Source organism: Clarias gariepinus, chromosome 22 (assembly GCF_024256425.1).
Source record: "Clarias gariepinus isolate MV-2021 ecotype Netherlands chromosome 22, CGAR_prim_01v2, whole genome shotgun sequence".
In the NCBI taxonomy this organism is placed as follows: Eukaryota; Metazoa; Chordata; class Actinopteri; order Siluriformes; family Clariidae; genus Clarias; species Clarias gariepinus.
The window spans coordinates 5,683,814-5,695,498 of NC_071121.1; the positions used below are offsets into that span (position 1 = coordinate 5,683,814).

At 38.9% G+C, this 11,685-nt stretch overlaps 1 protein-coding gene across 1 annotated transcript in view; it reads left to right on the forward strand.

Annotated features, from left to right (window-relative positions):
* The window catches only part of phip (pleckstrin homology domain interacting protein), a 63,262-nt gene that overhangs the window by 38,151 nt on the left and 13,426 nt on the right, over positions 1 to 11,685 (forward strand). The window contains exons 16-28 of the mRNA XM_053482375.1: positions 1,193 to 1,321; positions 3,355 to 3,580; positions 3,928 to 4,047; positions 4,140 to 4,323; positions 5,274 to 5,379; positions 5,505 to 5,636; positions 7,668 to 7,759; positions 9,389 to 9,608; positions 9,722 to 9,835; positions 10,091 to 10,198; positions 10,295 to 10,419; positions 10,535 to 10,617; positions 10,705 to 10,816. Coding sequence (XP_053338350.1) covers positions 1,193 to 1,321; positions 3,355 to 3,580; positions 3,928 to 4,047; positions 4,140 to 4,323; positions 5,274 to 5,379; positions 5,505 to 5,636; positions 7,668 to 7,759; positions 9,389 to 9,608; positions 9,722 to 9,835; positions 10,091 to 10,198; positions 10,295 to 10,419; positions 10,535 to 10,617; positions 10,705 to 10,816 — 1,751 coding nt within the window. The remainder of the gene's footprint in view (positions 1 to 1,192; positions 1,322 to 3,354; positions 3,581 to 3,927; positions 4,048 to 4,139; positions 4,324 to 5,273; positions 5,380 to 5,504; positions 5,637 to 7,667; positions 7,760 to 9,388; positions 9,609 to 9,721; positions 9,836 to 10,090; positions 10,199 to 10,294; positions 10,420 to 10,534; positions 10,618 to 10,704; positions 10,817 to 11,685) is intronic.

The window sequence follows — 11,685 nt, forward strand, 5'->3', positions numbered from 1 at the left end:
CATTGCGGTATTTTTTCAACATCCTTCGGCAACATCACATTTATTTTGGACAGAGTGAGCTGATATTAAACCACGGCTTTGTATTGCTGATGGCGGAGTGGAACCACTCTATGAAATCTTCTCCATCACGTCAAGTATGGGATTAAAGTCAGGATTCTTTAGTGGCCACATTTTCATGTGTGAAAATGATTTCTCATGCTCCCAGAACCACAGTTTCACAATCTGGAGTCCTGAAATATATCTGTACCATCAGGGAAGAAAAACTCCGTAGATGTGATAAACTGGTCATTCAGTGCATTCAGGTCGTCAACTGACTTCATTTTATTGCCACATAACATTGCTGAGTCTAGACCTGAGCAACAGATCATAAGACTCTCTCCAGAGGCTTATACAAGGGGCACTATGCATGATGTGGGCATCGCGCCATGCACTTCCCTTTTTACCCTGATGCGCCAATCACTCTGGAATTGGGTCAATCAGACTGGACTCACCACACCACTGATCTTTTTCCATCGCTATAAAGTCCAATCTTTATGCACCCTAGCAAAGTGAAGCCTTTTTTTCTGATGAGTCTCACTAATGAATGGACAGTCTCACTTCCTCATGGACACACAGCTGTTTAGTCCCAATCCTGTAAGCTTTCATCACATTATGTGTCTGGAAATGTTCTTATCTTCACTATTAAGCATAGTTATTGTTTCTACTGTCTGTTGTTTATGATGTAACTTCACCCAGATTTTAATCATATTTAAAATCATATTTCTAATCATATTTCTTCTGTGTCGTTGACAATTCACCAATATCCCTCCCGATTTTAATGTGTTGGACAGTTCTTAACTCAATTCCGGTCATTTTAGAAAACTTCTTAGTTGTTTTCTTTGCATGATGCAGGCCAATTATAATTTGACTCTTTTAAAACACATTAAAAAAATTCTTCTGAACATGGAATCCAGACTGTGACTTTTTTTTTGGACAGTGTATATAGCTTTTAAATTCCCCGTTTCATAACAGCATGTGGCACTTCAACTGTCTCTTTTTTTTGGCTAGCTTAATTTTGTATTTGAGTGATTTTACTACTAAACCACCTTAGAACATTTTTTTGTACTTTGTTAAAACTGTACTGAAGATTTACTTCCTTTAAATCATAAACAGCCCTTGTACATGCTGTGTGTTTGATGTGTGTTGGTTTCAGATCGAGGGTCAGGGGCACGGTGCGCTGTTCGACTGTAAGTGTTCTCCAGATGGCCAGCACTTCGCCTGTACGGATTCTCACGGACACCTGCTCATCTTTGGCTTTGGTTCCAGCAGCAGATACGACAAGGTACTGGACTTTATTTGAACGCATTGCTCTTTTTACATTGATCTAGTTTCCAGTCTCTCTCTCTCACTCTCTCGTTCCTGCCTCTTTATCTAAGTGTAGCTGGCAGGGAAAATGTTGGGAAGTACAACAATTTAATATTTAAACAGAACGATCCTGCCTACCCCTACATTGATAACAAAATCTATTCATTAGCTTTTCTGCTAGATTCTAAAGAACTATAAAGGAAAGTTTTAAATTAGGTAATCAGCATCACCCACACCAGTCACCGTGTCATCACCTGGGGTAAAAGTCACTTGCTGAAATTAAATATGAGCCTCATCATTGTCTCATCATTGCACTGGAAATAATCACTGATTAATTCGGTCTGTTCTGATAAGTAAATTTCCTGGCTTTTTTCTTTGTTAAATCGTTTAAACATTTTTTAAGCTCTTCTGTGTTTTGATGATGTGACAGCGCAGGAGAAACCCAGACAGCCAGAATCTGATTACAAGCTGAACTGATTATCCAAATTCCAGTTTTGTTTCAGAACTTTTTAACAACTTTTTCAAAGCCTGTCTAAGGATGTCACACTTAGCAGTAGGAATGTTAAAGATTGATTAATATCCAATTAACTGCCATTAAAAATGTAAACGATTAATAAAATAAGTCTGTTAACCTATACTGTTTTTCATAATACTTCTCTGTAGCTCACATATCTCTTAATTTGTACACCTCAAGAGGGTGCACAAACTGCAAGAGGGTTTTTACCACCGTGTTTTTCAAATATAATATGATTTAAAAAAGAAATTAAAAAGGAAGTAAAAATACTTCCAATTTATGGTTTCATATAGCACAGCCTTGGATTGCGAGTAACCTGGTTTACGAGCGTTCCGCAAGTTGAGAAAAATTTCTAATCAGTTTTGGCTTGGCTTGATAAAAGAGCGAATCTTGATATACAAGTACCAAGTATCATCGAGTATCATGTGGCACGCATGCACTTTTAGTTTTAACGCCGAGCGTCACGTGATCACAACTAAGCCAATAGGTTCCTCTCTCGCGCGCGCTGCGAAATGGTGGTTAATCATCTTCCATAATCGGTCTCAGTGCGTGTGTATCACTCGTATAGTCAACATCCATGTACGCGTGTACTGTTTACTATAACACTCTAACTACGTGTGTGCGCATAAAGCATCTTTTATTTTGTATGTGTGTGTCTGTGTGTGTAGGATGACTTTTATATACATACTGTACACACACCAGTTTACCAAATAGAGATTCAAAGGCACGCTTGTGTATGGGTCTTAATCACTATAGCCACGATTCTTTTCAAAGGTAAAATGCAGGTTAATTTTTATTTAATTTTTTTTACTTTATATTTTATCTGAATTATTTTTATCTGAATATTTTTTGGTTGTGGAATGAATTGTTTGCATTTCATTATTTGTTATTGGGAAAATTTGCTTTGCTATACGAGTGTTTTAATATTCAAGCACACTTCTGGAACGAATTATACTCACAATCCAAGGTTCCACTGTATATGCAGCTGATTGCACTTTTCCATCTGAGCCCCACACATCGTATCGTGCACAATACCATGGAGTAAAGTGCTATCCTCCACTTCCTCCTGCATGAGCTCACAGACACCCATAATTGGTTAGTTGATGTAGTTGATGTGGGAGTGCCAGCATGCCCATATTACCTGAGAATTGAATTTCCAATTATGGGCGATCCATGGTTTCTTAAAGCTGCAGCATAAACATATATTTATTTATTTATTTTTCTTTCGCTGCTTGCCAGAATTCAGTTCTTCCCAGACCACCTAAGCATTTCTGATTCCTCATTTTTTAAATAATGTGCACCCTCACACTGCTCTGTATTTGTATATTAATAAACAGTTGTTTCTTTTCATTTAAAACTCCAGCATTCAAGACCGCTGTTCTAATTTCAAGCTTCGCTCAATGCACCAGTCAGTGTTCTGTGAAGTCTGGATACTTGGATCTGTTCAGTTCTGAGTGGCTCTGTTTGTTGTTCACGTACGCTGATCTCCGCTCCAGATAGCGGACCAGATGTTCTTCCACACCGATTACCGGCCGCTGATCCGTGACGCCCACAACTACGTGTTGGACGAGCAGACGCAGCAGGCCCCCCACCTCATGCCCCCGCCCTTCCTGGTGGACGTGGACGGGAACCCACATCCTCCTCGATTTCAGCGCCTGGTGCCTGGGCGTGAAAACTGCAGAGAGGAGCAGCTCATCCCTCAGATGGGTCTGACGTCATCAGGTAGAGTACACACAAGCAAGCACGTGTGACAGCATAGGGTTAGACATGAAAATGGATATGTGCAGCAGTATGAGGTATTAGTTTTTTTTATTTCACATAATGTTTGGTGTGATCAAGCAGGGGCCTGTAGATATATTAGTCTAAATTGAAACACTGGTATATTTAGAGATTATATACATACATATTATATCTAATAATGATTGAGATTTCTTTTTAAAAAGCTATATGGCTAAAGAAAGCATGGTGTGTGTTATATAACTCTTTTAAGTACAGTATATAAGTACTTTCCTCTCTATGGCTGTCCGTCTACCCCCTCCCTTCCCTCTCTTTTCCTCTTGCTGTTTTAGGATTAAATCAGGTGTTGAGTCAGCAAGCAGCAGAAGGCTCCAGTCCCCTTGACAGTATAATCCAAAGACTGCAGCAGGAGCAGGACCAGAGACTAGGCTCAGACTTCAGAGCTGCCCGAGGTCAACACAGTGCTTAACAAACATGTTCTCTGTGTTTTAACTATATGAATATTTAACTTAGAGACGTGTTGTGTCTATATGTATGTGTACAGGGTCTGTGAGCTCCCCTACAGAAGTGTCGTCTCCCCCGAACGTGGGTTTGAGGCGCAGCGGTCAGATCGAGGGGGTCAGGCAGATGCACAGCAACGCTCCTCGTAGCGAGATGGCCACCGAGACTGACCTGGTAGCCTGGAGCAGACGGGTACTGGTGCCTGAACTCTCACTGGGAACCGCCAGGTATAATTTCTTTAAGTATTTAGGCATTTAAAATAATTAGGGAATGGTAGCTCAGGTGGCTAAGGCTCTAGGTTGTTGATTTGCGGATCTGTAGATCCAGGTTTGAGCTCTGCCCCCCCTACTACCCAGACCACTGGATGCAGTGCTGGTCCCAAGCCCGGTTATAAAAATGGGAGAGTTGCGCCAGGATGGGAACCCGACATAAAAAACCTGCGCGGAACAGAAGGTCCGCTTTGGCAACCCCTTGACAGGAACAGTTGGAAAAAGTTTTAAAACAATTATTTAGTTTGGTTCAACGGCCTTGATTTAGTTTATCTGCATATCAAATGATATGTATAATAAAGTAGGCTTTTTGTTGTAAAATACGACTTATATCACATAAGGAAAATGAACTTTAAAACTTAATCAAGCCCACACTCTTGCCTCAGGGGAAAAAAAAAAATCAGCAGAGGCTATAGGGTTTAAAAAAAGCTTCACCTAAGCATACATTTTCATCCGCAGCTTTTGTTCTGTTATGTAATAAGAGTCTGAGTAGATCAAATGAACATTGCCATTAAGTTTCAATAACTGTACTTTTATTATGTTGAATGTTTTAATCTGTAACCTTAAAGCACATTTTATATATATAGTGCTTTATTGAGAATGCATCATCATCATCATCATATCAAGACACATCTTTAAATATGGTCTGTTATTACACCTCTGAAAGTTTAGTTTCTACCAACACTAAAACACAGGCCACAGATCATCAGAGAGTGCCAATTCATTCATATGCTCGGTGTGACATAAAGAAAGAGTTGCGTGGCCCAGGATGAGAATTAATGCACATTATTTATATATACATTTAAACAAATGGATAATCTCCTAAACATAAACTGCCCTATGTAATCCTTTGATTTGTTAGTGAAATGTTTCCCAGTAGCTAAAAGATTATGTGTTTCTGTGTGCAGTAAGCAAGAGATCTGGAGGACGGCTCGAGGAGAGGAGGAGATGAATGTGTACAGGTCAGAGAGGAGGAGACGCAGTGTACACAGCCAGTACCACAGAGAGAACAGGGTACAAACACACACATATATACACACATATACACACACGCACACACACATATGCACACATGCTGCAATTTCACTTATAAATTGGGGTCAAAGGGTGTGTGTTAAGGTCTGAATTTTTCAAAGCAGCACGCAACAGAGAACACGGTGGAGGAGGGGCGCCGTCACCAAGGCAACCAGCACAACTACCACACGCGGCTGGCCGTGGAAGAGACGAGCCGTCAGAGCGAGGCCAACGAGGAGGAGCCTAGTGCTTCAGAGGTATACACACACACACACACACGCACCAATTACAGTTACTGTAAGATGTATTCAGTTTATATTTTAACTTGAAGGATTTAAATAACTGTATCATTATTTAAATGGCTGAATGTTTAATCAATAACTGGAATGTTTATTTATTAAAAAAACGTGTATAACATGAGAAACCGCTTGATGTAAAAGACCAGAAAGTTGTTTAGTATGCACTATAATTTTTCATGAACCTTTCTGAAGGGTGTACTTAGTCGCATGACTAAGTAAAGCGAAGTTGACTTTGATTAAATAGACAAGTTTGCACAGGCCAGCACTATGAATGATAGCCATTATGTCATTTTTATGCACTACACATAAATTTGCGTATATTTACTTTTTTGCAGTACTTGAGCTTTTATCTGTCTACATCATATAAAATCAGCTGGAGTCGAATCGAAGGTTTAATTCCTGCCTTGGGTCTGTGTGCATGGAGTTTCCTCTGGGTACCTTAGTTCAAAGTCATGCAGAGTAGATTAATTGGTGTTCCCAAATATGTGTGTATCTGGGGGGTGGCTTATGGTTAAAAAGGCAGTACATAATAAGACCAATGATACAAGCAAAGATAAACAGCAGAAACACTGCAAACAAGAGCTCAAAGTAAACAAAGCTCTGACTAAGAGACCAAAATGTCAAATCTTCACAACCAGGCATAAAAACACTGGGAAATAAATATGCAAACTGAAGGTAAAAAAAAAAAAAGAAGCTACAAGTGATTACAATCGGGCGTACCATGCAGTGACAAGACGAGGGCAAATACAGGACAGAAACCGAAAGCGAAACAAAAAGTCACATGGACCTTGTTGCCATGGGAACCGCGGCACGATTTGTGGTGCCAGGGTTGTTCCAAGTAAAAGATTACATCATAGCTTTATTTTATATATATTAAAATGTCTGTACACTTCATTGTGCATAAAAAAACAAATAACAATAGTTAAATGTAATAGTTTTAATACACATTAATCATTTTCCTATTTCTAAGATGTGCTGGTGCTTCGTGTGCGCTCTGTGTGTGTGAGATCACCCGGCATAGACAGCGCTCCACTCACCAGATTTACACTCACACACATAATTCAACCTTCTTTAAGCGTGCACGTGTGTGACATGTATTTCTGTGGATTTGAACAATGGAAGATCTTTTTGCTTGATTTTTTTTATTAAACGATTTTTATATCAGCTGTATCGTCTACAGCTGAATGTGTTTGTTTAGCCGTCTATTTATTTAAATTGATTTTTAAATGGATTTATGAATGTATTTATTTGAATATTCAGTAAGACATTTAGTTATGTATTTAATAATGTATGCAAATGTTAATTTGTCTTTGTATTTATTTCAGCATTAGTTAGTAATTATCTTTTCATTTATTTCATTTTTTTATTAACACACCTGTTTATTATTTAAATGATCTATTTTTGTCATCATTTATTTATTTATTGCAATAGGCATTGCATAATTTGCATGAAATTGCATTATCATATAAAAACGTTTTTTTCTAAAAAAAAAAAAAGAAAAGAAAAATGAAACCTGTTTGATGCTTTCGAGTCAAGTTGCCTGAAAAAGAAAAGTCACTTTTTTCTTTTCGATCACCTGCATTAGACATAAAGACAATGGAAACTCAATTATTAATAATAATTATTGAAATGATTATTGTGTATTTATATTTATATTTATATTGTTTTTACTCATACAAATTTATGATTTGTTAGTTCTAAATTAAGGTCATAAAAAACCTACGCTGTTCTACAGTGTCAGTCGGCTGCAAGCGGAAACATGCTACAGACTTTTTCTAAGCTGGTACATTTTACCGAGATAATTATTTCTCCTTAATCGAGACATTAATGTTTCATATAATTGCAGATACCAGTTTATGATTCCCCCGTCATTTTAGCCGCACCTGCACAAAGCTTTTTTTCCTCTGCCGAGTCCTTGTTAATCTGCTGAGTCAGCGGTGCTCATTAATGTCCTTTTAAATGACAGTGAATCTTCATGTCGTTTATCAGGGTGAGGCAGACGTGCGTCCTCCCAGCAGAGAGTCTTCCGATGAAGAGAGAGAGGAGAAGGAGCCCTGGCCTGATGATCACAGCAGCTCCAGGTACCTTATAGGCCATCAGATCTCTCGCATACAACAAAAAGTACCATTTTTTTTCGAGATTCTTGAACAGTTGGAGTTGGAGTTAACTTATATCTGCAAGTGGAGTCATGATGGTGATGGTGATAGAATTCCAGAAATGTGTAGAAAAGGTTTTGTATGTATGTGCCAAGGTTCCCTTCAGCCATAAGATAAGGTTTACTTTTTTAATGCCAGACATTCCGGTTCTACCTCTTTTATAGCACCACAATAATTTTGGACATGGTGACCTTGTCAGAATACCTCCCAACTTATCAGCATGAGAAAGCTGGATGCTGCGTCCCACCATTTGGACATGATCAGAGTAAGCTCAGTGTTACTGTAGCAGCTGATCAGAAATGGGTTGTCAACTGGATCCAACAGCTGGATCCAAAAGCCTTACAAACAGAAACATGTCTGTGTCTCAGCTAGATTAGTCTTATTAAAAGTGGTGTTCTGGCAGAGAGTTGTAGTCCCCATAATTAGGCTTTCTCTACACGTTGGAAAACAGTGTGGTGCTGCAGAGGCACAGGTAGTGATTCATGAGCTATCTGTATAAATAAAAGAAAGGTTTTGTTTGTACATTGGTCAGAACTCTGAGCTCTGATGTTTTTACGTTTCATACATTTGGAGGACCTAAAACCAGTCTCAGGAAATTTTCTGTCTGTCTGTATTTCTATTTGTCCTGCCTGATTTGGTCACAGCATCACACAAAACTAGCTGAACAGAATTTAATAAAACTTTGGCACCATTTTGGTATTCGCCTTAAATTAAACCTGTGCCATAAATGAAATCAAAATGTTAAGTAGAAGTGAAGTTATGAGCAGTTTCGTGCCAGATTACAGCCAGAAATTCTGACAGCACACTGCACGTACAATAAACTGGGGGCGCGTCTTAAATCCACCACTATACAGAATTTAATGAAACTTTTTCAGTACTTAGAAAGTTCAACCTGCAATGTAACTGAAATCAAAATGTTGAGTTAAAGATATGTTAAGAACAGTTATTTGCAGAATTTAATAATCTACTTTAAAGTAATCTACTAATGCGCTACTTGCTCAATGTAAACAAACACCTGCACCAATAGATATTAATTAGAAAATCTAAACTGAATATCTGTACTGGGATTAGTTCATATTTTTAACACTGAAATGGTATAAGTGAAATTTAACGAGTCAAAAGACAACACTTCATCATTATCCAAGCTACTTTTTACGATTTCTCATCTGGGAATTACTCTCTGATTACCATGAAGTGTATTTGTGTGACGACGAAAGAAGTTCACTTAATGTAAACAAGGCGTAAGATATTTAACCTTAACAAAATTCTATTTCTTTGTATTAATAAGCTAGACAGAGAGTTCTGTGGTACAGAAAGACAGACAGACATGTACGTGGGTTTCAACTAAAAATAATAATATTACTGATTACATTAAAGCTCATCAGATTATTTTGGACTTTAACCATTTAACTATTTCTGCAAACACTTTTCCTATAGACGATGGTTACTTCCGGTTATTTTTTTACTTAAAATATCCCATTTTAACATTTAGTTTCGATCAACATTAAGTCATCCCTTTGTGTGTGTGTCGATGCACGTGTGTCTCCGTTTTAGTGACTACTCCAGCGACTACTCGGACTGGACGGCGGATGCGGGCATTAATCTAGAGCCACCCAAGAAGACAACTGTGAAAAAGAAGAAGAAGACCGCCAGCAGCTCTGAGGAGGACGGAGAGAAGAAAAAAGAGAAAGACGCCAAGAAAGAGAGGAGGAAAGAGAAGCAAGACAAAGATGGAGCACTACCAAAGAAGAAAAAGCCAAAGGAGAAGAGGAAGGTAGGAATGGGTTTGTCAGTTGAGTCAGGAGAATAGTTATGCTGATAAGACTTCTGATTTTGGAGTAAGTATACTTTAAGTATATGACCTTGTGCCTGTGTGTTTTTTTATAGAGATTACCTGAGTTACAGGAACAGGGTCTGACTCTAGAGGAGTGGCTGCCCTCTGACTGGATCACAGACACAGTGCCACGGAGATGCCCCTTCACCCCTCAGATGGGCGATGAGGTACTTTATACACACATGCACACCTTCACTGGGTGAGAGTGTAAGATTTATTAAAACATTTTCTCTAGATTTAAAGGGAGATGAAAATACTTGAGGTCAGTAATAAAGGCATCAGTCGACTAGTCTGTGAATCTCCTCGAATGCTTACAGTTCACGCTTCTTTATTTTATTTCACCGTACGTTTAATGAACGGACAAAGATTTTGTAAGCTTACTGTATATGATGTAAGGATGCTCACGTGTCGTGTCTGCACAGGTGTATTATTTCCGGCAAGGTCACGAGGCGTATGTGGAGATGGCGAAAAAAAACAAGATCTTCAGCATCAACCCTAAGAAGCAGCCTTGGCACAAGATGGAGCTGAGGGTACGGCTTTCACACGTACACCTGAATCTAAAAAAGATTAACGTATTTTGTGTACGTAAATGATGTACTAATCTGTGTGTTTATGTTGGTGTACAGGAGCAGGAGCTGATGAAGATAGTCGGTATTAAGTATGAGGTGGGTTTGCCCACTCTGTGCTGTCTGAAGCTGGCCTTCTTGGACCCAGACACGGGCAAACTGACGGGCGGCTCCTTCTCCATGAAGTGAGTGAAGAGTGTTGCACGACTTACGCTCACTCCCTCAAAGCCGTTTCTCCTTTTCAAGCTTTCGAAAATCTTCTAAACGACTGCTTTGGCTTACACACGCCTTGCTTCACAGATACCATGACATGCCAGATGTCATCGATTTCCTGGTTCTCCGTCAGCAGTTTGACAACGCAAGGCAGCGCCAGTGGATGATAGGTTTGTGTTACAGTGCATCTAAATATTTGGATTTCTCAGTGAATATATCTGTGTGTGTTTAAATCCAAGTGTTTGTTGGTGTTTTAGGTGATCGATTCCGCAGCGTGATCGATGATGCCTGGTGGTTTGGTACGATCGACAGTCAGGAGCCGTACCAGACGGAATATCCTGACAGTCTCTTCCAGTGTTATAACGTTTGGTCAGTATATACGCTAAATATTTGGTTTATACTTACAGTACTGGTGCAAAAGTTTGAACCAGTTGATTAATATACTGGTGATGCTGAATGCTGAGTGGTTGGAACAGACGAGGGGAAAAAAGGTCACTGCTGAAGTCTTGCTGTATTGCGATTATGTATGTATCACGATTTTAGAAATTTGATCTAAATTGTTCTACATTTTGTTGCAATTCAACAAACTTGAACAAGTAAGTTGCTCCAAACACACCAGGTGCTGTGCTGCCTGCTAATGTGAGAACAGTTCAATACTTAGGCCACCTGTAGGATTATAGAGGAACTGCAACATTTTTCCATCTCAAAAGCATCAAATACAGAGGAGCCCAAAAAATGAATACAGACTTCAACAGTTGTTATCTATGCGATGATTTTAAACTCAGATTGAATTATGGCAGCAATGTGTAGAATTATAGATTCCTCTAAAAATGTCAGTTGTTCCACCATCATTGATGTGATCATGTGATCATCAGAAGAGAGGCATATATATATATATATATATATATATATATATATAGTAGTACATGTTGAAGTACGGCCTTAAACTCAGTAATGGCTGTCTGGCGCCTATTTAATCGGTTCAACTCGGGGGCAACTCGGAATGTTTGAAGCTCCAAATACTGAGGGGCACATTGTACGTTGTTTTGGTCAGATTGCTTCATCCTAGTAGGAGTTATTACAGAATATTCAGGGCCTATATATAGGGCTGGGCGATTTGGCCTAAAATCAAAATCTCGATTAATTGAACATTTTAACTCGATTACGATTAATGAACGATTATTTTATTTATTTATTTTTTGCCCTCATAACACGTGATTGTGCTTTAAGTGTTGAAA